Raw genomic sequence first — 25,271 nt, 5'->3', positions numbered from 1 at the left:
TGTACGACATCCTCTCTGGGAGATACTGGTGCATTGACACACAGCAGAGGGAGAGTGCAAAGATAGCACATGCCCTCTGAGGTCTCTGGAAAGGATCAGAGTCAGTCCTTAGATGTTTAATTAGAAGCTTGCCCCTCAGGCTGCAGCTGTGAAGATAAAGATGAGCTAAAAGACCTATTTCATAGAAAGACTGGGCTTCTGATCTGTTGCCTCTTGCCATGCTCTTGGGGGTGCTAACTGGTTGAGAACCCTTTCACTGTTGGTTACAGTCCCCTGTGGGACCCTCAAGCATAAGCCTTGGTTGTCACAAGACCCAGGTGATCAAGAGGTGTCCTCTGGGCAGCAGCCACAAAAAATTGTGGCACCATAGGAGGGTACCAGTTCCTTTTCTGGGACATACCAGTAAGCTGGAATGAGGCAGAGTGCAAAGATGGCACCCACCAGCCTTTGTTCCTGGAGAGTAACCCAGCAGGCACCTAGATGTGTATTAAATTAGATGCCCTCCCCTCAGGCCAATACTTTAAGATAAATAGGCCTCTTTCATAACGTCTTTCACAATGGAATATTATTCATATTTAAAAAGCAATGAAATTCTGACATATGGTACAACATTGGTTGAACCTTGAAGACATTGTGGTAGGTGACATAAGCCAGACACAAAGGGACGAATACTACATGATTCCAGTTATGAGGTACAGAAAATAGAAGGGTGGTTCCCAGGGCCTAGGAAGGGGAGAGATGGGAATTTATTATTTAATGTGTAAGGAGTTTCAATATGGCATGATGAAAATGTTCTGGAGATAGATGGTAGTGATAGTTGCACAGCAATGTGAATGTACCTAATTCCACTGAACTATACACTTAGAAATGGTTTAAATGGTAAAATTTATGTTATGTATATTTTACTGGTTTGAGAAAATTAGCAGTGGACCTCACAACATATAAATCTGTTCTTTCCAGAAAACAAACACACTATCAAAGTCTTTTTTTTTTTTTAAAGGCAGTCTCATATCAGATGGCAAAGGCCTGTTTGGTTGGCAAAGGGATCCACTAGACTGATTGGATTGGGGCAGAGGGAATTTGTAGTCCAGGATGAACTAAAAACTTGGCACCTAACTTACGGTCATTCTCTCCTGGTGCTCCAGGAAAGGGTCTACGTTCACATGGTAAAATAGAATAGATACTTTCATTTCAAACAGGAAATGATTCTCTGTGTTCAGAGCCAATGAAGGAATACAGTGGCAGATCATTCAAAATGATGCATAATGTTTTTTAAAGGCAGCGTATGTAGTTGGGGTACTTATGTTTAAATAGAATGTGTCTGCTCTGGGAATTCAGACACTTCAAGCAAAAATAAACTTTCACTAGGAAGGCCCTACCCAAAACCAAACCCTGAAAGCTGATTCAGCCTCCCTGGGTCCCGGTTCCTTTTCACTGAATACCTTGGAAGTGAACAGTGTCACTTCCAACATGGCAACAAAGCTTCAAAATTTAGCTCCTTGAAACCCCCTCCATTGACACAGACTATCTTTCAAAGAGACATCCCCTCCAAAGAGAGGTAGTACAAAGTCTGTTGGGAAGGCTTCCCTTTGCAGCTCTGCTTGGATTACAGGTTATTTTCTGAGTATGAGTCAAGACTGGTTACAAGAACCCAGCATGTATATTCATGTACCACTTAATGACTGGGATACATTCTGAGAAGTTTGTCACTTGGCAACTTTGTCATTGTGTGAACAAACATCATAGAGTGCACTTATACAACATATGAGGTTGGACAATTAAATTTGCGAACGCATCCTAGAAAAAGTGCTACATACCTCATTGTTGAATATCACTACAGTCACCTTCAAAGTACTCTCCTTGGGAAGCTATGCACCAACGCCAGTACCTAGGCCACCCTTCAGAGCACTTTTGGAACTCTTTTTCTGGAATGGCCATCAGAGCTGTCATTGTATTACCCTTGATGTCCTGAATGTCATCAAAATATCTTCCTTTCAATATTTCCTTTATCTTCGGGTAAAGAGTCATTGGGGGCCAGATCAGGTGAGTAGGGAGGGTGTTCCAATACCATTATTTGTTTACTGGCTAAAAACTCCCTCACAGACAGTGCCGTGTGAGCTGGTACATTGTCATGATACAAGAGCCATGAATTGTTGGTGAAAAGTTCAGGTCGTTTTCATCTAACTTTTTCATGCAGCCTTTTTAGCACTTCCAAATAGTAAACTTGGTTAACTGTTTGTCCAGTTAGTACAAATTCATAATGAATAATCCCTCTGATATAAAAAAAAATGTTAGCAACATCATTGCAACAAGTTCGCGAACTTAATTGTCAGACCTCATAGATGTTATAGACTACTACACACCTAGACTCTATGGTATAGCCTATTGCTCCTATGGTACAAGCCTGTACAGCATGTTACTGTATAACAACACCAGATTAAATCAAGGACAAGAGGAAATAATGTAATCAAGAGACATGGTACACAGGAGATATATGAAGGCTGTTGCTGGCATAACACGGTATACTCTTACGGCAAACTTTGTAAGTAGAAATAGTATACTATAAAGTACCAACAAAAGTATAGTACAGCAAATACATAAACCAGTAACATAGTCTATTATCATTATCAAGTATTATATACTGTACATAATTATATGTACTATACTTTTATATGACTGGCAGCATAATAGGTTTGTTTACACCAGCATCACCGCAAACTCATGAGTAATGCATTGTACTAAAATGGCTATGATGTCACTAGATGATAGCAATTTTTTAGCTCCGTTATAATCTTATGGGACCACCATCATGTATGTGATCCATCATGGACTGAAACATTGTTATGTGGCACATCACTAGCTAAATACGTGGAGTGGTAGGTGATGAGATTGAAAAATAATACCTTGGGCTCTGATAATCCACCAATCAAAGTGAATAAATGGGAATAGGTAATCTATTATAGTGACTGAGAAGTAGATCACTTGCTTCAAATTCTCAAAAGCAATTGTAGCCAGCTGCCAAGATGGCCTCACTCCCTCCTGGTATTGACATCTTTGTGTACTATCCTCCCAAAAATATACCAGGATTAGTCTGTGTGACCAGTAGAATATGACAGAAATGATGGTTTCTCACTTTTATTATGAGGTCATCAAAGACTATAGCTTTTGGATTTCTGGTTAAGATGTCAGAGTAGGTAAATGCTGTGCTCACCTCCTCCCATGACCACATCAGAATTGCAACTAAATTATAGAACAACCATCATTGAGAACCACCTGAAGAGTAGCTGAACAGAAGTTCTATAACTAAGGATATAAAGAAGCCACGTCTGGACTGATAGGAGGGGCAGAGATGTGAAATGAGCTGGTCCCACACCTATGATGTGGTGATTAAGGATCGGGAGGGAGGAGGGTTATCTCTGTTGCGGAGGTGCTCCCTCAGGAGCAAGGGCTCCCTGTACTGGGAAGAGGAGCCCCTATAACATCTGGCTGTGAAAACCAGTGGAGATTGTGTCCAAGTGAGACAGGGAGCTACTGGAGACTGAGGCAACCTCTTGAGGAGCCCATACCCAGACTCGCTCACTAACAAACTTCACTTGTTCTGGGCTTCAGTGAAGGGGCAGCAGAAGCAGGGATCAGGATAGCTCTTTCTGGGGACAGAAGTGCTGGCAGGCACCATTGTTCCTTTTTTGAGCCCTCCCCCCACCCAGCCAGCAGACACAGGAGGGCATCAAATCTGAGTTCTCCATTAACATGGCTAACTCCGTTCACCCCACCCCACCCAACTCATACACCTGGCCTGAACCTCTTCCAGCAGCTTTTCTACACAAGCAACTGGCCTTGACTCACAGTGTGCACATTCTTAAAATCTCTGAAAGGCCCACAAACCCCAAACAAGCAGCACTGGCCTCAGTGTTCCCTATACCCCTTGCTAAGCGGCCCCAAGTCTGGCATAAACAACGACTGGTCTCAACTTGCATTGTAACACCCATTAGGTGGCCCCAAGCCTGGCATAAGTAGTGGCCAGTTTTGGGTTGGGGCATAGCTTCAACTAAGTGGCCACAAGTCCAGCACAAGTGGTGGCTGGCCTCAACTCACATTGTGGCGCCCACCAAAGGATACCGAGATCGGCACTAGTGAAAAGATGTTCAACATCACTAATCTTCATGTAAATGTAAATTAAAACCACAATGATCTATCACCTCACACCTGTCAGAATGGATATCATCAATAAATCAACAAACAAGTGTTGGTGAGGATGTAGAGAAAAGGGAACCCTCGTACACTGTTGGTGGGATTGCAGATTGGTGCAGCCACTATGGAAATCCGTATGGAGATTCCTCAAAAAATTAAAAACAACTACCTTATGACCCAGCAATTCCACTTCTGGATATTTATCTGAAGAAATCGAAAGCACTAATTCGAAAAGATATATGCACCCCTATGTTTATTGCAGCACTATTTACAATAGCCAAGATACGGAAGCAACCTGAGTGTCCACTGATAGATGAATGGATAATTACAATGGGATATTATGCAGTCATACGAAAAAATGAAATCTTACCATTTGCAACAACATGGATGGACCTAGAGGGTATTATGCTAAATGAAATAAGTCAGACAGAGAAAGACACCATATGATTTCATATATATGTGGAATTAAAAAAAAATGAACAATCTCATAGATTCAGAAAACAAATTGATCACTGCCAGATGGAAGGGGGTTTAGAGGATGGGTGGAAAAGGTGAAGGGATTAGGAAGTACAAATTGCCAGTTATAAAAATACTCACGGGGCTATAGAGTACATCATAGGGAATATAGTCAATAATATTGTAATAACTATGGTGTCAGATGGGTACTAGACTTATCGGGGTGATCACTTCATTAGGTATATAAATGTCTAACCACTACATTGTACACCTGACACTAATATAATATTGTACGTCAACTGTAAATGAAAAATTAAAAAGAAATTTTAAGACTATAGATTTTGTCTTGGTCTCTATCACTCACTGGGGGAAGGAAGCTGTCAAGTCATGAGGACACTTGGGCAGACACGTTGAAAGGCCCATGTGGTTTGCAAGTGAGGTATCCAATCAGCAGTCACGTGCATGAATGTGGAAGAAGATCCTCCAGCCCTAGATGACTGTAGCTCCAGCTGACATCTTGCCTGCAACTTCATGAGCGATCCAAAGTCGTCACCACCCAGCTAAGCTGCTTCCTGATTCCTGACCTTCATAAAATGCGTGAGATAACGTTTGTTGTTTTTAAGTCACAACATTTGGGGGTAATTTGTTACATACTTATAGATAACTAATACAGCCATGGACACCATGTTTGCTTGCTTAGAAAGAAGGCTGACAGTACCTCTCCTGAATCTAGATGACCTGGCCTAAAGTGCCATTTTGGCAAGTGGCTTTGTCACAAAGCCTTACAGACGTTTTGGTAAACCTCAGTTTCTCCACAGTGCCACACCCGGAAGTGATGCAAAGCAACAGCATCCCATGGACATTCCTATCTTGAAGGACACAGTGCTGGCTAGGAGAAAGAGGCTTGGCCCCAGGCTCCATCCCAGTACCTCCCAACTCCTGTGAGACCACAGGAAAGCTTCATCATTTTTCTAGGCCTTTGTTTCTAACACAGCTGTAATACTACCTTCATGGGTGGTTCAAAATAGCAGATATAAAAGGCCTTCAGAAAAAGAGTTTAACCTACTATACAATTTCCAGACAGTAGCAGCAGCAGCATGACCACAACCACTTTCCACTCAGACATGGAATGTAAAGGTTTGGATTTTATATTGTAGTTTTGATATCAAACGTGAGGTCACCTGAGGAGACTTAAAGACTATACCATGAGGCACAAACACAGCATCAACCGTGTAAGTCAGATGACAGCAGGAGGCAGGGAGCAAGTGGGGAACGGTGTGGCCACCGCAAACGAACTAGGGAGTTCGTGCCCTTCCTGAAAGAAATTTTAGGGCGCTCGGTTGGCTCAGTTGGTTAGAGCACAGTGCTCACAACACCAGTGTCGCCGGTTTGATTCCCACATGGGCCAATGAGCTGCGCCCTCCACAACTAGAGTGAAAAAAACACAACAACTTGACTTGAAACTGAGCTGCACCCTCCACAACTACATTAAAAACAATGACTTGAGTTGGAGCTGATGGATCCTGGAAAAACACACTGTTCCTCAATAAAATAAATTATGAAGAAATTTTAAAACATTGTTGAGGGCCAAGCAACCCAAGTCTGCCTACTAAATTTGATCCACCAAACACCAAGTTGTAACCAAGCCCTATATCCAGCACCGTATACACATATCAGTACAGATCAATATAGATATGTAAGATTCTGGCCTCATCATATTCTTTCCAGATGCTGGAAGGTTCTATGAATAGTTCTTCATTAAATATCCATCCCTCCATCCATGCAATCCAGAAACATTTATGGAGTACCCACTATAAGCTACATACTATGCTGCCTACCAATTCTGTTGTACCAAATTTTGTACCGTAAATCCTTCTCTTTTGTGCCTTTCCAAGCTTGGATTATTTGTATCAGTACTGTATTTGCAGGTAATGCAGATCCTCTATTTTAAGAAATGAGTTCCAGTCCCAAATCCACAAATAAAGAATTATTATAATAATAGCATATTGATGAAAAGCAAATTACTTATCTTGGCGTTTAACATTCTTGTAACTATTCCTGTACTTTTAATGTCAACAGAAAAAAAGTAATGTCTAAGCCTGGCTGATACGGTAAATTAATGTTAATAATAGTTTTGACACTAATAGCAAGTTTTAAAAAGAAAAACCTCCAGTCTCTAAGTTGGGTTTCATTGCTTAAAAATCACTTCAGCTCGCTGTCACCAGAATCCCCTAGAACAATTCCAGCTAGCATTTCACCTTCACTGGAGCCTGAAATGGCTAGGGTCTACAAAGTCTCTATGAAATTATATTCCTTCCCTGCATTTGCACACTCTGGATGGAGAAAACACCCATCTCTTCGAGTTACAAGACCAAGGCTTCTCGCAGAGACATATTTCTGAATCCTTGTAAGCAAATGAACACTTCCATGGTTTCATTAAAAACTCACTAGCTGTTTCTTCAGAGCCTGAAAATCAGTTGTGAAAATGGGAACAACTGAAGTACACACTAGATTAATGGGAAATTTCAGACTTTGTTTTAGAGACCATGGAATACCAGAGGACAGGGTCTGTACTTTATCTTCACTGTCTTCCCTGGTACTGGGTATAGAAGAGGACATTAATTAATGTCCCATGAATTAAATTGACCTGAGTGAAAATTTTAACAGGCCCAGGGAAAATGAAAAGGAATCTAGCCCTTGGCTCCTCCACGCTTGCCAGCTTTTTCTAGAAGTCAACAAGGGCTCAAGCAGCCCCTTGCAAATCCTCTACCCCTCTCAGAATCAGCCAATAGGACATCGTTGGCTTACAGTATCCACCTCTATAATCACTTATGCAAAGCATCTCTTCCAACGTCTCAAACGTTGTTCTTTTTCATTACTAAATGAGTGTTTTACTTTTAGATAATCCTATAATGAACCAGCTCAAATGAGCAGAGAGGCAGCAGTGACAACCCATCAATAAAATAATTAAGCAGAAGTGGATTTTGTTAGATTTCTCATGTCATAATAGGAAATCTTGGCTACTTAAAATCCGGGAAATCAAATAGAATCCCTCCTTTTTGTTTTAAAAGGAAAGTTAGCTATAAAAGTATCACTTTCATAGAACCCTCATTAATTGCTGACAATACTGGTTATTTACTCTGAAAATGCATGCACAATGGAACTATCAGTGGAGTACAAGGTGGTTTCCAGAATTTTCTTTTCCCTTTCCATAGTTTTTACTCAATTATCTGTAGAATTTAGGCAAGAGACCCTCAACATTTCCTCTCAGTTTAAGATTCAGGTTATGGCCTCAGTTCCCTAAGACTTTTGCACCAACACACATATCCCATGGAAAAAAGCAGTGGTGGGTGGGGGAAATCATGGTGTGATGGGCACAGATGCAGGACAAAATCCTACCTCTTCTCTCTCTTCCAACCAATGAAAGGAGAGTTCCTGACAACACAAGCTGACCACGGCAGCTACATTTCTTTTGCATCCTCCTCCCCTGGTTGATCCAAGAGCCTGTTAGCCTTGTCTTACAAAACAAGTTCCATGGTGCCACTGACCCACTTCACCCTTTCCCCCAAGCTTTGCATTATCTCCTTGTATTATGTCTAACTAGGAGCCTGGGATGAGCTATGGAACCAGTCCCTGCAGTAATAGACATTCAATGATTACCAAATAGCTTCAATCTCTGGACAAGAAATAGACCGGAGCTGGCTTTGGGTGCCATATCAAGGGGTAAATAGGAACTAAATGATGAAGTTAAATGAACTTGAAGTCACTCAGGCGGATGCTCAAAGTGGGAGCCACATACTGGACTGAGATAAGGGACACCCTTGAGTGGTTACATGAAGAGAAAGACAAACTGAATACGGGGCTAAGTGAAATAATTACATACCCATGCTCCATCAGGCCCAAACAGTTCTAGGAAGTTGCCAATGAATTCCCTCGACTTTTCTTCCCACTTTTGAATTAGATCGTGACTTTTTTCTTCCACTCTGTTAACAAATTCTTTTGATCTTTCCTCTACATTCTTGACCTTTTCTTTCATCTTGTCTACCTGGTTTTGGAAGCGGTACTTCTTCTCCTGGTCAAAAATTAAAGGAGAAAGAAATGAATTTATCTAAGAGGACATGAGAAAGATCAATCAGTTATACTAATGGTTATATTTTACTTCAACTCATGTTCTTAACCTGAAGAGTCAGGATATTGCTATTTCCCAAGGGCTGAATTGAAGGGAAGGCACATCTCTTGGAAGAAAAGTCATTTGTCATTAGTCTACTTGGATATGTAAAGTGAAGTACAAGTGGTTTTAATATTCTCTTTCTTGTAAACATCTGAGTTGAATTAGCTTCTATAAGAGAAGAACCAAAAACATATATTTGTTCTTTATTATTGGTAGATAGTGGGCAAATACACCCCTTCAATTCTGCTGGGACTTTTACAAAAGTATGAATTTTACATAGAATGGCCACTCAGAGCTGCCTGAGTCCTCTGTTTTACTGGGACATGTTAAAACCAATATTGGTTGAAATAAGTGGGCCATTGGTTGGGCCTTGGAACTCATGTATTATACTAAAATTTTCATTGCAATGATATTTTCCATTAAGCTAATTGAACTGCATCAATATTCTCAGTGATGAAGAAAGCTTTCATTCTGATAGCTTCTCTGCACTGGGAGTTTGTTCTTCTTATAGTCTTCATGCAGCAGTGCTATACCTATGTACCTGGAAGGCATTGTATACTGGGCAACTCATATCGCCTCTAAGCCCCAGTTTCCTCATCTGTAAATTGGGTATAATTATCATCCCTACCTTATAGGGTTGCTGTTAATAATTAGATAAGGTAATGCATGGAACATGTTTGCCATAATGTGTGGCAGTCAGTAAAAGCTCAATGTGTGTTGTCTGTTTCATTACTATTAAGTGGCATAGGCATTTAATTGTGTTACTTGATGAGAGTGGTATCAAAACCATGAAAATAATATGAAAAAGGGTGTTTTCCTCCATGAAATCATGATACATTTTTTTTCCTGATAGGTAATAAGGCTTATTTCACTACATGGGACTGAAGTTCATTTTTCAGAATTTTTTGAGGCATCTGGAATATTATAGAACTGGGTCAGGATTTGTTGATTTAGACCTTCCAAACCTTACTGCAGCCTCAGGGTGGGGTGTGAGCTATACCTGCTGCCACTCAGCTACAGATGATACATGGTTATTACATACAGCTCTCAGGGGCAGCACAGAGTAGCAGAATGAGCACTGGCCCGGGAGTCAAGGGGCTGGGAGCCTGCTGCCGCCTCTATCTCTACTTTGCTTGAGGGGCCTTGGTCTGCTTTCCTCATTTCCAAATGGAGGGACTTCGACTGGGTCATTGACCTTCGTCAGGTTCCTGTCTCCTCTGAGGTTCTGTGATTCATGTGGATGCCCATCCAATGCATTTGATTTCATCTCTTGGTTGCGGCCGTATTTGTTGTCCCAGAAAGGCCTCGAGCACATCCACGCTGACTACACGATTCCTTGAACTAAGTGGCTTATCCAAAGGCCGCTTGAAGAGCGTGTGTAAGAACTTTTGGAAATGGCTCGACATACTTGGATGGTTGACTGAAGTCAGTTTAAAAGAACAGTTTAATTATGGAAATAACCAGGGCTTTATTCTCTATAAGATACCAAATAATCACTTTGAATTCTTTTCAGCCACTTACTCTGGTACCACTTGAATCTGACATTTTCCATTTTATTGCCCGGCTTGTATGCAGCCACAGAGCCTGGACTTCCAACACCCCCTGCCTCCTCAGGACAACCAGTAATCACTGATTTACAATTAAGGAGCCCCCCCTCATTGCGAAGGTACCAGCGATCAATTTGTATAAGCTGCTGCATAATTATGGCTGCATATACTTATAAGCATCTAGTTTTATAGAAAAATCCCCTTTAAAAACAAAGTATCTATTTTGGGGGGTTGAAATTCTGTGTGGATGGAGAGTTCTTGTTTTAATCAACTACATCAGCTCCTCAGAATCCAGGCAAATACAGTTGTCCAGACTCACTAACATCACCTCTAGCAACTGGGCTGCTCTCTTTGCTTTTTAACAACTTGTTTTGCTTGTTTTAAAGATTGTTTTAACAGTTGCTCTATTATTAAACTAACAGCAGCTCTGGGAGAACAATGCAGCAGAAATACCAAAGGAAGCCAAAGACTTGAAGCTTTATTTAAGCAGCTGTAATTTCTCTGGACAATACAAAATAGCTGTTAAGTTCTCTAATGAGCATCTGTAAGGGCTTAATAAAATGAAAATTTAAAAATGTTAGAACAAGAAAGCGTTTTCTCAGGCTTTAGCTTTTTATCACCTCTGTCCTCCTTCCTTCCCTTTGAGCAGAAGACAACTCTGGCCTTTCATGATGGCAGCTCTCCCAGAAACCCTTCACCCGAGTTGGAGAACTCTAAAGAAGGGAGGTTGGAGCGAGGGGAGGGAAGCGAGGCAGCTCCTTTATAAAAGGTGAAGCTCACTATCTGTGTGCCTTAGTTAACTTATGTTACCCCTTTGGACATTGGCTTCTCCACCTGTAAAATAGAGATAATACATCATTGGGTTGTTATGTGGGTTGAATGAGATGATAAATGTAACATCAAGAATACTATGTGGCATAAAGTAAGTGCTCAATACACGGTGGCAGTGGTGACAGCCGTGATGTGATGTGGTGGTCCTCAGAGGGAATGGGGTGGCACCCTTACGTTTATAAAGCTGACATTCAATTCCTTGGCTGTGTACCCTCTCTGGAGGTTGCGTCGGGCATATACATCGTAGTCTCGGACAATTCTGGTGATGATGTCTGATGTTGAGATGCCTTCCGTTCTCTGCGTTGGAACAAACATTCCTGTTCAAATAAGAAAGAGGAGATAAAGAGGAAAAACTTGGTTGACCCGTCCTCTTTAATGGCTCTCCTTTCCAGGACAAAGTTGCATCTCCTGAGGCTTCCACGTCTGGTCTCAGCTGACTCTCCTAGGCTCAGTTCTGTACGCTCCCTCCCTGCAGTAAACACTGCATGTTCATCATCCTGGACCTGTTCCCTGGATGCACCGTGCACTCACCTGGCTCCTGGCATTTGCTCACGCTCAGCTTTCCTTTCTGCCATGGAGCCCCGTTCCCTACCCACATCAGCCACAGCATTCCTCCTCATCTTGCAGCATCCAGCTTCAAGGTTATGCATCTGACCTTCTAGACAGAATCCACAACATTTAGGACACAAAGTCATCTTCCATTAACAAACGTATTTTCAGTATCTGTCTCATAGGAAGGGAACATTCTGAAAGCACAGATTATGCCTCAGCTGTCTTTGCATCCCCAGCACCCAGCTTAGTGCCCCTGTGTCTAGCACATGGAAGGTTCTCAATAAATGCAAATTAAATAAGTAGGTGGGTGGAGAATAATGATTGAGTCAATGAATTAGTCAGATCACAGCAACTCCCCTTCTTCCCCAAGGAAGTCTGTGTCACATTATACCAAAAGAAAAGAAGAAAAAATATACTATTTTTGTTGTCTCTGATCTAAAGACATGCCTGTGGGGGTGCTAGATGATTTTATCGCCCTAAGACTGTTCTACTCTGGATGGTGATTTCACCACTCAAAGGCCCTTTCATCTAGAATATGTGGGACTGAGTAAAAATAAGCACAGAGGATGCCAAGTTCTAATAGAACTCCCTTGAAGTCCTTACATGTTTGAGTATACAATACAGGGCTAAAAAGCGGTTACAAATGTTATCAAAGACAAGAATGTGGTTTGTACTTACTTCTGTTGTTAACTGAAATGCCATGTTGGCAATTGAGATCTTTCTACCCAGTATGATTATGGCTGCTCAGTCAGAGACATCAGGCATGAGACACCTGTTCAATAATGGCCTTCCCCACTTGACTATAAGCCACGTGAGAGAAGAAACTGCTCCTGTCTCATTCTCTTCTATATTCTCAGCACTGCGTGACAAGCAGGCACTAGAGGAATATTTGTCAGATGAATGACTAGATGAATATTGATCTCTACGCGCCTTTCCAAATCCAGTTCTTTCTGATTCTATTGACCTGGGCGAATTTTTCAGTCTTCTGGCCCCTACCAGGGTGCCCCTTTGGAGCTTTCTTTTGGTATCACCTGCACAGTCACAGTATCAGCAGCAGGGTGGCACTGCTGATGTCAGAGACAGAGCATCCAGTTTCTTGTATTCTGTGGCTCAGAGGACAGAGTTGGGGTTTACCACTAGACCAAAACTTATCACCTTCTAAGAAGGTGGACTAAAACACGGAAAACCAAATGGTAGGCAGAGGATGCAAACATCTAAATGCATGGACGTAGATGGCACCCAAGTGACCCAGCCGTGCAGGGTGCTTTGGTGGGTGGGGAACGCCGAGTGGTCCCAAGTCAGGGGGACCTGAAATAACAGGTCATCTGGGAGGAGCAGAGAGCCTTCTGGTGAGGCGTGGAGCTCCTTTTTCAGCAGACAGATATTTCACCCATACCACTGCCTGTTCAGATAAATGTTAAGAAGATTCTCTAGCTACTAACGGATTTTTAGCAAGTCAGTTAGACACTGGTGACAAGAGCTCACCCTTTTCCTGAAGCCACAGGGTGAAGGCTCTGTGGCTAAGCAGCTGAAAGGTGGGGTTGGGGAGAGATCTGCTCTGGCTGGCTGGGAGGTAGGTCTCTGAAAGAAGCCAAGCCCTCTGCTGACATAATGAGGCATCCGGCTTCCTCCACATCCTAATTATTGCTCTGCTAAAAATATTCAGTAATGAGCATGATCAGAGAACCTTTTTTCTCATGCTTTTCAGAATTGCGGCTTTTGGTTATGGAGTTATTTTAAGAAGCAGCAAAGCACATATTAATGAAGGAAACTTTCAACGGCAGTAGGCAATATTAGAGTGATGATACGTAATGTGGACCTGACAGTCTCCTTCATTCAAGCTCCATGTTTTCATCCAGCTTTGCTGGACGATTTTGATATGTAGTTCTGACAAGCAGCGCTGTAAAGTTTAATTCATGCCCTTCATATCTCTGGCTTCCTCTGAAGTGATTTCTGACTTTCAAAATACACTTTGATTGGAGTATAAAAACCAAATGTGGATGCTTAGCCCATTTCTGAGCATCTTTCTCCCACAGTGAATACTCTGGAGGCCTCTACCTGGGCCTCAAACGGGTCTCTGCTGTGGCTCTCCCTTGGTGAGGATTCAGCAAGAGCAGATCAATGGATCATAAGAAAGGATCCCTGTGCATATGAAAGGTCACACATAGTCTTATGCCTCTGCTCCCAGGGCAAGTGAAATACCACCTGCCTATTCAAATTGGAAATGGGAATTGTGGTGAATTAAAGATGGGCACGATTCCTGTCCCATGGAATCGCGGCTGGCCTTAATGACTTGCTTATAACAAATTGTGGTATAAGTGACACTGAGTGACTTCCAAGGCTCGGTCAGAAGCCTTGCAGGTTCTGTCGAGATTGCTAGCCCTTTGAATACCTCCTTTTAGGACGCACACTCTTTGAACCCAGCTGCCATGCTGTGAGAAGCCCACACAACAAGAGACCACATGTAGGTGTTCCAGGGTCAAGTCCAACTGAGCTCCCGGGGGGTGGCCAGCATCCAATGCCAGCCACATAAGTGACCCATCTGGGACCTCCAGCCCAGTTGGGCCTTCAGATGACCATAACCCCAGGCAATATCCGACAACAACCGTTTGAGAGACCCCAAGCAGGAACCACCCAGCCAAGGCCTTGCTGAAATCCCACCCCACAAAATCATGAGCAAAATAAAGTGGCTCTTTTAAGTCACGAACTGCGGGAGTGATTTCTTATGCAACAATTGAGTGTGGGACTTCTTAGGTAGAAAAATGTTGGACCTGTTCCTACATCTAAACAACTGGACTTGAGGTTTTACTCCCTAAAATCAGTAAAGCAACTTTTTCTTAGATCCCTAGAGGTCACTCACCCAGAAATAAAACCACCACCAGCCAATGCTTGTTCCTACTCTACAAGGTAGCTGGGGAATTGTCACCCCAGGAAACTCTGATTCAATTAACCCTGGAGGTAACCCTGGGTGAACCAGAATCCCTGGTCTAGTTTCTAAACCTCGCTACTCTTGGTGAGGTCTATGGACTTGCAGTATCTCACAACCTGGTAGCTCATCAGAAATGAGGATGTTAGGCCCGATTAGGCCCACCGAAACCACATTTTCATTTGACAAGCACTGGTCTCTACCAGGGTCTTCATGGCAATTTTAGGGAAGCAGCAGCTGGCTCACACCTCAGATCTTACAAAGACCTGAAAAAGGAATCACCACTTCATGCCATACCACCTCAGTGTAACTGATGCATCCCAGTTTCTCCCTCTCCCCAACATGTTCCTCAGCAGCCTTGCAAGTCTGAAGCGTGTGGGGCTTCCTTTCTTGGAACTCCGGACAAATGAGATTGGGATTTGAGAACGTCAGGCCTCCCATTCTTACCTAATGCTCCTGAGCACTGAGGGAACCGTCTCTGAGAGCACAGGGCAGAACTGACCGGCAGCCCTGCTGGGGTGGCATGGAGCTTCCCCACCTCAAGGGAAGGCCGATGTAGCTGAGAATACGGGAGACTGTGTTCAGCTTTAGACTTCTAAACCAGGCTCTTGTGAAGGCTCATTTCAAATAGTTATGAAAGGTAAGACCTTCTTCACCTGAAAGAGCCAGGCTCTGAGGAGTACAAAAAGGGTTTTCTAAATCCCAGCAGTGTCCCTTTAATTATTAAGAACCAAAGGCTGAGTGGATTCAGGGTAAAGAATGTTTTACCCTAAGACCTGGAGTGGGGAAGACATGAAATTGAAAAGGGGGCAGTGTCCTGCCCTCTTGGAAGAAGAGAAACCCCTCCTGGGGTTGAGGAAAAGAGCCCAGAGCGGGATCAGCAGGCAAGCAGCGGAAGCTGGAGAATGTGAGCAGGGCCTGTCCCTTGCTCCCCACTCAGGTTCAAACCCCAGAGGCAAGGAAGAGACCCCCTGGAAGACCCAGAGCAGAGGAACTGGCACCCTGTTTACCTCTAGGAACTTTGGGAGGAAATGGTGTCGCAGAGGCCCTGTGCCAACATGGGGAGGCCTCAGGAGAGACTTCCTCATGATGCGCAGGCCAGACAGGGCCTGGCATAGCTCCCTTCCACCGTCTTGTTTCTCTTACCCTCCAGTAGACTATGGGAGACATTTTTAAAGTTCTCGAGACCCTCTCTAGGAACACTGAAGGCAGCTGAAATTTAAGACCGGTCTGACTGCTGAGTGGCACACCTGGAGCACATTTTAAGGAATCCTGCTGCAGAGGTTGTGGCAAGGACAGGCCAACAGATGGAGGAAGTGGCTAAGTGTCCGAGGGCTGCGATGGGAGTCTGGTAGCCACGGGTGATGGCTGAGTAAGTCTTGATACTCCAAACAAAAGGTCAGCAAGAATTACCGTGTTTCCCCAAAAATAAGACCTAGCCAGACAATCAGCTCTAGTGCATCTTATGTTATATAAGACCGGGTCTTATATTATAGTAAAATAAGACTGGGTCTTATATTGATTTTTGCTCCAAAAGATGCATTAGAGCTGATGGTCCGGCTAGGTCTTATTTTCGGGGAAACATGGTAGATCCCCACCTCATGACAGGCCAATATATAAATCCCCAAAACATAGATCACCTCAGGAGAAAAAGGCCAAAAGTTGACTCCTCACAATCTAAGTGAAAATCTAGAAGAGTCTGAGTTACTTCAAATGTCAAGCATGTTTTTTTTCCTGCAAATGGGGGCTGCTAAGTAAGTTCGGTTATAGAAATTAATGTTGTCCCCCTCCCCAGTTGATCCTTCCCCCACAAGAGACCTTCTCATGGCATTCTCCTGCCTGAGAGTGGCATCTGGCTCCATGTGACATACAGAATTAAGACTCAGCCATCTTGTCCCACCAGTCTCCATCTCTGCTCTCACCTCTATACACCCTATACTACATAAACTTGTTCATTTTCTCCAAATATGCTGCATCGCTTCATAAACTCCCGCCGTTGGAAACATTTCCCCATCACAGGCTTATATTTTGGTATAATTATGTCTGTTCCTGCTCTCTCTCATGGGTAGGGCTATGTCTTATTCATATTTGCATTCCATTTTCCCTCCAATTGTTCCTGGCTTGGGGATGTACTCGGGAGATTCATGGGTTAACCAATGAGAGTCCAAACCCTCCAAAGATGGACTGGGCTATGGAGGCAGGGAGCTCCCCATCCTGGGAAATGTACAAGTATCAGTTCTACCAGAAGCTGACGGTGATGCCAGGAAGGCGTAGGAGACTAGCTTAGTGACGCTTAGGAGTTCATCCTACCCCAAGAGTCTGAAGGGCCACAAGTACCAGGAAAAGACTGTAGTGGCAGCAGGCTAATGGTGAGGGATGGTGGGACCAACGTGGATTGAGTTCTGGTGGGCCCCAGGAATAGGGGAAGATGGCTCTGATCACAGATGTCAGCAGTGGGGGCAACTCAAGTACAATGTGGGGTGTATAGACTTCTTGAAATCCCTAAGGAAAGCATATGATCATTCACTAGAGTATCTGTACCATGCGAGATACTGGTTTAATGTATGTAGGAAGGAATGCATGGATGTAACTACAGTGCCTGTAGATGAGATGTATGATAGAAAGTAAAATACCAGAAAATAAACCAAGCCATTAAAAATCAACTTCTGCACCTACCTTTAGCTAAAATACCAATTCCAGCCCATCCCTTCCTCACACTTCCTTGCTCTGAGATTTTCATAGAGCAGTAGGCTGATGGGAGGTTTATGGAAGGTGGTCTGATAAAAGCAGGGGGATGGAAAAGCTGACTGATTCAGGTTACTATACTGCCCCTCCATCTCAGACATCTCATTTCTAAGGTCAGACAAGCCATCTGATCCTATAAGAGGATGGAAATAATTACCTTTTCCCCACCTGTGTTTTCAAGTAATCCAAATGGATATATTCTGGGAAGGCAGGGTATTTTAAAAAATCCCGGCAATGACTATTTTAATTCTTAGGTGATTATTTTAAACTCTGTGACATTGACTAAAAACATCAGGTCAGGAAAATGACAAGTATTGGGTAATGAGTGTACAGCAGAGACTATTTTTCCATTATACATTTGCCCAAAAGAGCGCCTACAATTTGTGATTTATATTTGCTTGCCTGTTACAATTAGAGCAAGAGAAATGCAAAATCATAGATACAATTTTAAAGATCTTTCATTTAGATCACAGTCATTCTTAAAACAAGTCAAATGTCAAACCCTTACATGTCTCACTGAGATGTTGCTGGGCTGTGAGGCTATGATGGTTTGGACTCCCTTTATTGCACCAAACCCACAGTATCTCCAAGGAACTGAACCCACAGTATCTCCAAGGTATGCCTGTAATTTTGTGGCCAGCGACTCCTTCAATAAAGGAGTGAGTGAAGGACTCAGAACCAAGATACCAGTTGAATGCAAACCAATTGGATGCAAAGGTCCATATAATTCAGACCAAAATGTCACTGCTACATCTAAATAATATGAAGAATTCCACATGATAGAAGTGTGTGCCCAAATTATCTAAATAGCTCCATTCCCCATGTGCTGGGAAGAGCCCTTGAGACAGAAGGCTTCCATCTTAAGCTAACTCCCCATCATCTTCCATAAAAGCACTCTCTAGACCTAAGCCTAAAACCTGAAACAATAACTGCATAGAAGAAAACATAGGCAAAACTTATGGACCTTGGGTTCAAAGAGGATTTTATGAATTTGACTCCAAAGGCAAGGGAAGTAAAAGCTAAAATAAATCAATGGGACTAAATCAAACTAAAAAGCTTCTGCACAGCAAAAGAAACCCTTGACAAAATAAAGAGGCAACCAAACTAATGGGAGAAGATTTTTGCAAATAACACCTCCGATAAGGGGCTAATATCCAAAATATATAAGGAACTCATACAACTCAACAACAAAAACAAACAAACAATCCAATTAAAAAATGGGCAGAGGACCTGGAGAGACGTTCTCCAAAGAGGTCATACTAATGGCCAATAGATATATGAAAAGATGCTCAACATCACTAATCATCAGAGAAATGCAAATAAAAACCACAATGAGATATCACTTCACCCCAGTTAGAATGGCTATCATCAACAAGACAAATAGTAACAAGTGTTGGAGAGGCTGTGGAGAAAAAGGAACCCTCATACACTGTTGGTGGGAATGCAGATTGGTGCTGCTGCTATAGAAGGCCATATAGAGGTTCCTCAAAAAATTACGAATAGAATTACCATATGATCCAGCAATCCCTCTCCTGGGTATCTACCACCAAAATCTGAAAACATTTATCCGTAAAGATATATGTGCTCCAATGTTCATTGCAGCTTTATTTATGGTGGCCAAGACATGGAAACAACCAAAGTGTCCTTCGATAGATGATTGAATAAAAAACATATGGTATATATACACAATAGAATACTACTCTGTCATAAGAAAAGATGAAATAGTGCCATTTGCAACAAAATGGATGGATCTTGAGATTATTATGTAAGCAAAATAAGTTAGCAAACGTCAAGAACCATATAATTTCACTGATATGTGGGACACAAAACTGAATGCAACAAAGGAACAGGACAAAGAAACAAAAACTCACAGACACAGGCAATAGTTTAATGGTTACCAACGGGTAAGACGGGATGGGGGTGGTAGATGAGAGAAAACGGGGTCAAATATATGGTGATGGAAGGAGAACTGACTCTGGGTAGTCAACATACAATGTGACATGTAGATGATGTATTACAGAATTGTACACTTGAAACCTATTAATTTCACTAACCATTGTCACCCCAATAAATTTTAATTAAAAAAAGAAACTGTGGTACATTCATACAGTGGAATATTACTTGGCCATAAAAAATGAAATCTTACCATTTACAACAACATAGATGGACCTAGAGGATACAAGGTGTGACAATTAAGTTTGTGAACTTATCCTAGAAGAAGCTCTACATACCTCATTGCTGAATATCACTATGGTCACCTTCAAAGTACTTCCCTTGGGAAGCCATGCACTGACACCAGCGCCTAGGCCAACCTTCAAAGCAATTTTGGACCTCTCTCTGAAATGGCGATCAGAGCTGTCGTCATATTACCCTTGATGTCCTGAATGTCATCCTTTCAATATTTCCTTTATCTTCGGGTAAAGAAAGAGGTCATTGGGGGCCAGATCAGGTGAGTAGGGATGGTGTTCCAATACAGTTATTTGTTTACTGGCTACAAACTCCCTCACAGACAGTGCCGTGTGAGCTGGTGCATTGTCGTGATGCAAGAGCCATGAATTGTTGGCAAAAAGTTCAGGTCGTCTAACTTTTTCATGCAGTCTTTTCAGCACTTCCAAATAGTAAACTTGGTTAACTGTCCAGTTGGTACAAATTCATCATGAATAATCCTTCTGATATCAAAGAAGGTTAGCAACATCATAACAACAGTTCGCAAACTTAATTGTTAGACCTTGTACTATGCTAAGTGAAATAAGCCAGATTGAGAAAGACAAATACCATATGATCTCACTTATGTGGAATCTAAAAAAACAAAAATGAGTAAACAAAACAGAAATAGACTCATAGATATAGAGAACAAACTGATGGTTGCTAGATGTAAGGGGGTTGGAGGAAGTGCGAGAAGGTGAAGGGATTAGGAAGTACAAATCAGTAGTCAGAAACTAGTCATGGGGATGTGAAATACAGCATAGGGAATATAGTAAATAATGTTGTAAAAACTATGTATGGTGTCAGATGGGTACTGGACTTATCGGGGGAATCACTTCATAAATTATATAAATGCCTAACCACCACGCTGTACACCTAAAACTAATATAAAATAATATTGAATGCCAACTATAATTTATATATATGTGTGTGTGTGTGTGTGTGTGTGTGTGTGTGTGTGTGTGTGTGTATAGTCATGGGATGTAAAGTACAACATAGGGAATATAGTCAATGGTATTGTAACAGCTACGTACAGTGTCAGAGCGGTAGTAGACTTGTTGGGATTATCACTTTGTGAGGGGTGTAACTGTCTAATCATTATGTTGTTTTGTACACCTGAAATTAATACTAAAAAAAAAGATGCAGGAGAAGAGTCAAGAAAGCATGAGTTACGGGTAAACTGGGACAGGAAAGGGAAGAAGAGGAGGTAAATGTCACCAAGGAGCCCTGAGAATCCCACTGAGGCTCGAAACCACAGATCTGTCACAAAGCCCAACAGCAATTCCAGCAGCATAGGAGTAGGAACAGAGAACTTGATGAAGGAATTAACTCCAGGGAGCCTGTAGTAGAAGGAAACTCACCTCTTCCCAATAACTCCCTGGAGCTGACCAGAGTTGCTGACCTTAACAAAAGTGCTTAACAATAAATGGGACAACTTCCAAAGCTCAGGCACTATGTCTGCCCTCCACAACATCACTTAACGGTTTCAGGAAGAAAATATTTTACTTGATTCTACAAATACTTATCCATTCTTTTTTTGCTTCGGCATGTGGTACCTGAAGATATTACAATCATGTGACAGGATGACATACGGCAGAACTGACTTCAAAGACAAGGAGTCCAGGTTGTTAATTAGCCAGTTATCTGCCTTCTGGAAGGAACTTTCTTGGGAGTATGAAATAATTTATTTGTGAATGAGAAAAATGATTGCCCTTTAAACAATAGGGTCCTGTGATTTTAGTCTGATGAACTCTAAACTCTAGCCTCAAACCGGAAGTTGAGTGCTTTGGGGCTAGGTTGATTCCTGTATAAGTAACCTAACTGGTGTCTGTGCCATTTAGCACATGTCAACAGAGGGTTGTAGAGGCTACTTGGGAGACATCTGAAATTCCAATACCTTATATGTCTACGCTGCAGAACTAGGGCAGATATCTCATTAAATGTGATTATTGTGCCACGGTGGACAGGGGAGCCCAGGAGCACACCTCACCTGCTTCCTTTATATGCTTATAAACATCATCAGAGCCAGCAGAAGAGTATGGAATGTCATCATGGGCCACAAAGTCAATCTGTTGGAAAGAGAAAGAGTGACATCACCACTGGCATGGATGTGCATGTCTGCGATCTGAAAATGCCTTTTTGAAACAAAGCAGCTGTAATAAAGCAGTTGAAATAAGCAGTTTATAATGTGGATTGGAATCCTTAACTGAAAGGTATTTCCAGCTCTCTCCATTTCCATGAGATAATGGGAACTAAATTGGTTTCTGTCCTTTGCTGGTCCCTCTTTCTCTCCTACCTCTGGCAGTAGGTTTTCTTGGCCTTCTGTTTTTCCACACTTGGCCTCTAAACTTTGTCCTTCAGAGAATTCATTCATTCTTCAGATTTGAGTCACCCCTGCTATGATGAGGAACCCGTCTCCATTTCCTGTCCCATTGATGGCAATAGGGCCTCACACTTAAGTCAGATCTTATATCGTGGAAATGAGTTTAGTCTGATAAATGAATTTCGTCTCGTTTCACATTTTCACAACCACCTTGTGAGGTAGGTAGGCCACATATTACTATTTCAGTTGGGACATAAATCTGCTGAAACTGGAAAACTTGTCAGATTTGCCCAAACTTTCTCTTTCTCTTTCACTACCCCTTGCTGTCACATTGAAAATCCACCTGTCTGGGATTTAATTCATCATGAAAACTGGTGCCTGCTTCCAGTGGCACCTCCATTTTCCCAGTTCATCTAGCCCCCAAACACCTTGGAATTGGCCTCACTTCCTCTGCATCGCTGTTATACTGCTCTGGGGTCCTGTCCCCTGGATTATTAATACCAACTTGTACGTGACCTTCCTCACTGCAGACTCTCTCCTCCCCAAGCCATCCTTCTGTCACATGGGGGATCCTCCTTGAACAGAATTTTCTTCTTGTCACCCTTGTACCTGCTGAAATAGTTCCCTGTTTCCTACTACATCAAGTAAAACCTCCTCGCCTAACTTTCAAAGGCCTTTATAACACAGCTTTACTGCACCTCAAGAGGTAATTTTGAGTAGCAGTTTAACTTGCCTGGGTATGATTCCTGCCCCACCACTTACTTGCTATGTAAGTTATAAATTGGCGGCAAAGATTAAACCAGGATTTGTCAACCTCAGTACCAGTGGCATTCTGAGCTGGTAATTCCTTTGGGGGGTTCTGCACTGTAGGATATTTAGCAGCACCCTGGCATTTACCCACTAGATGCCAGTAGCACCCCTCCAGTTGTGACAGCCAAAAATGTTTCCAGACGTTGCCAAATGTCCGTTGTAGACAAACTTTCCCTCACTTGAGAATCACTGGATTTAATGATATAATTATGTAAAAGTGCTTAAAAATAATAACAGATATACAGTAAGTACTCAATAAATGCTAGTTATTAATTCTATTCTTAGTACTCAAACTTAGATCCGCTTCCTCTCCAATGTATAATAATAACAATAACAAGAACGTCTCAGGGTGGCCATGAAAGTGAATGCAATTTGTACAAGAGCAAAACACGTAGCACAGTGCTGGGCACATGGTAAATACTCAGTAAGTGGCAGCCATCATTACCATCATGAGTTTCCCATAATGCCTAGCACAAGTTGAATACACAATAGATGCTTAGTGAAAATGTGTTAGTGATTGCCGAAAGTAAATCATATTGTAGTCCTTCCTTTTTCTTTTTATTCTTGCTGGGAAATTGTCCCCTCTGCTATTACCCATGCACATTTATCAGTATTCTCTATTCTCTTCTGTACTGTGAATTTAAAAATAGAAAAGAAAACTCTTAGAACAGCTTAATCTTATTTTTTTGTACTGTTCATAAAAGGAAAGAATAGCTCCTAATGTGGGACTTGTAGGGAGATACAAAGCACATAATTTGATGCAGATCAAAAGAATTTCTCATGTTTTCAACTAATAAAAATCTTATATCAGTAGGAGTCTCAGGGTCACAAAATCATAGATATAAAGTTTTTTCCTTAAAGGCTGACCCTTGCCCTTCTGGATGTGTGTTCATCTGTTCCATGAAAAATCATGCCTGTGAATCTATAAGCACAAATAATGACGATGATGACATTTTTGGAGCTCTTGCTATGGGCCAACCTGTGTTCTAAGGGTTTCACTTAGATGATCTCATTAGATCCTCATGAGGAACAGCCCCATGAGAAAAGCACCAATATCACCCCATTTTACAGTTTAGGTAAGTGAGTTCAATATTTTGCTCAAGGTTAGGAAGGGATAGAGGCTGCACTTGGACCTTGGTGGTCTCGCTCCAGAGCCCACAATGAAGAAGTGAGAGGATGTCAGTCCTCAGGCTGGGGCAGAAGAGATGTGCTACGTCAAGTGCCATCACATGTTGGTTCCTGAAATTATCTCTTTAGGAAATTGGAAGAGTCTTGGGGCTTTCTAGGTATTGGCTGCAGAGCCAGGCTCCCTAATTCTGCTACTTAGAGACCATGGAAGAATAAGTACCTTGTGTTTTTCCAGAAACTCTGGTGTGAGTGTCCATGGAGCATCTCTGATGACTTCATCTACATAGCGACAGTGTCTGAGAGCTTCATATCTCTCTGCTTCGTTCATCACGGTGAAACCTTTGAATTTGTGGGTGAGGTCATCACTGCAGACTAAAACAGGCAAAAGTATTAAGTGCTGTCAGCTGGCCCAGGCCCTGCTCACAGCCATCCCAGTACACACATGGCTTCTTTAAAAGGAACTCAGCCTTGCTAGGTGATTAGCATAGTTGAACTCAGGTGTTGTTTTTTTATTATTATTTTATATTGGGGAACAGTGTGTTTTTCTAGGACCCATCAGCTCCAAGTCAAGTTCTCAATCTAGTTGTGGAGGGCGCAGCTCACTGGCCCATGTGGGAATCAAACCAGTGACCTTGATGTTATGAGCACTGCGCTCTAACCAACTGAGCCAACCAGTTGCCCCTTGAACTCAGTTTTTTACAGGAACAAAGGATCAGGAAAATGAAGCAAGCAGAAATCCACCGGCAATTCAGAATTTCATTTCAGTGTTAATTACAACTGCATTCTCTACTGTGGCTTTTATTAACATTATTCTCCACACGACCTAATGTGACTTTCATGTCTTTTTATTTCCCTATCTCACCCTTCAGTGAAAATTACTATTAAGAAATAAAATGATCAAATGAAGAGACAGAGAAGGGAGAAAGAGAGAGAGAAGAGAGAAGAGAGAAGAGAGGAACCCAGGGGCCTGAATTATAGAAGGTTTGAACCATCAGTTCCAATTCCTTTGCTAGTTCATTGTACTTAGTAACCCAAGTGTGATTCACGTGCATGCACATATGTCTGTGTGCACACATACACTTCTGTTCCCTGGATTGAGGTCTAGTCACTACACAGCCAGCCACACAGTCAAGAGGATAAAGTCTTGAAATAGAAGATCTGCTCTAGCCGAGTTCATCCTTCACACATTTCTTCCCCTCTCCAGATCTCGGGTTACTGAACCCTCAGACGGGGATAATAATATCCTCCACTCTTAGCCATAGAAAGGATTTTTTGAGGAAAGTGCTTTGAAATAAATGGAACAACATATATTATTCATTATCTTCTCCAGAATATATTTTTGTTCTTGGCAAAGGCAGCTTTCTGGAGCCTTCCTACACGTCAGGA

At 42.2% G+C, this 25,271-nt stretch overlaps 1 protein-coding gene across 7 annotated transcripts in view; it reads right to left on the bottom strand.

Annotated features, from left to right (window-relative positions):
* The window catches only part of PCYT1B (phosphate cytidylyltransferase 1B, choline), a 115,740-nt gene that overhangs the window by 21,384 nt on the left and 69,085 nt on the right, over positions 1 to 25,271 (bottom strand). For 6 of the 7 annotated variants that reach the window (XM_033113141.1, XM_033113143.1, XM_033113139.1 and 3 more), the window contains 4 exons: positions 24,106 to 24,257; positions 21,615 to 21,693; positions 11,371 to 11,513; positions 8,531 to 8,719 (listed from right to left, as the gene is read on the bottom strand). In XM_033113141.1, the coding sequence (XP_032969032.1) occupies positions 8,531 to 8,719; positions 11,371 to 11,513; positions 21,615 to 21,693; positions 24,106 to 24,257 (563 nt within the window). The remainder of the gene's footprint in view (positions 1 to 8,530; positions 8,720 to 11,370; positions 11,514 to 21,614; positions 21,694 to 24,105; positions 24,258 to 25,271) is intronic. The other variant, XM_033113145.1, reaches the window with a different exon arrangement.

The sequence above is a fragment of the Rhinolophus ferrumequinum genome, chromosome X (assembly GCF_004115265.2).
Source record: "Rhinolophus ferrumequinum isolate MPI-CBG mRhiFer1 chromosome X, mRhiFer1_v1.p, whole genome shotgun sequence".
In the NCBI taxonomy this organism is placed as follows: Eukaryota; Metazoa; Chordata; class Mammalia; order Chiroptera; family Rhinolophidae; genus Rhinolophus; species Rhinolophus ferrumequinum.
The sequence above is the reverse complement of the archived record's forward strand: the minus strand, read 5'-3'. Positions and strand labels throughout refer to the sequence as shown.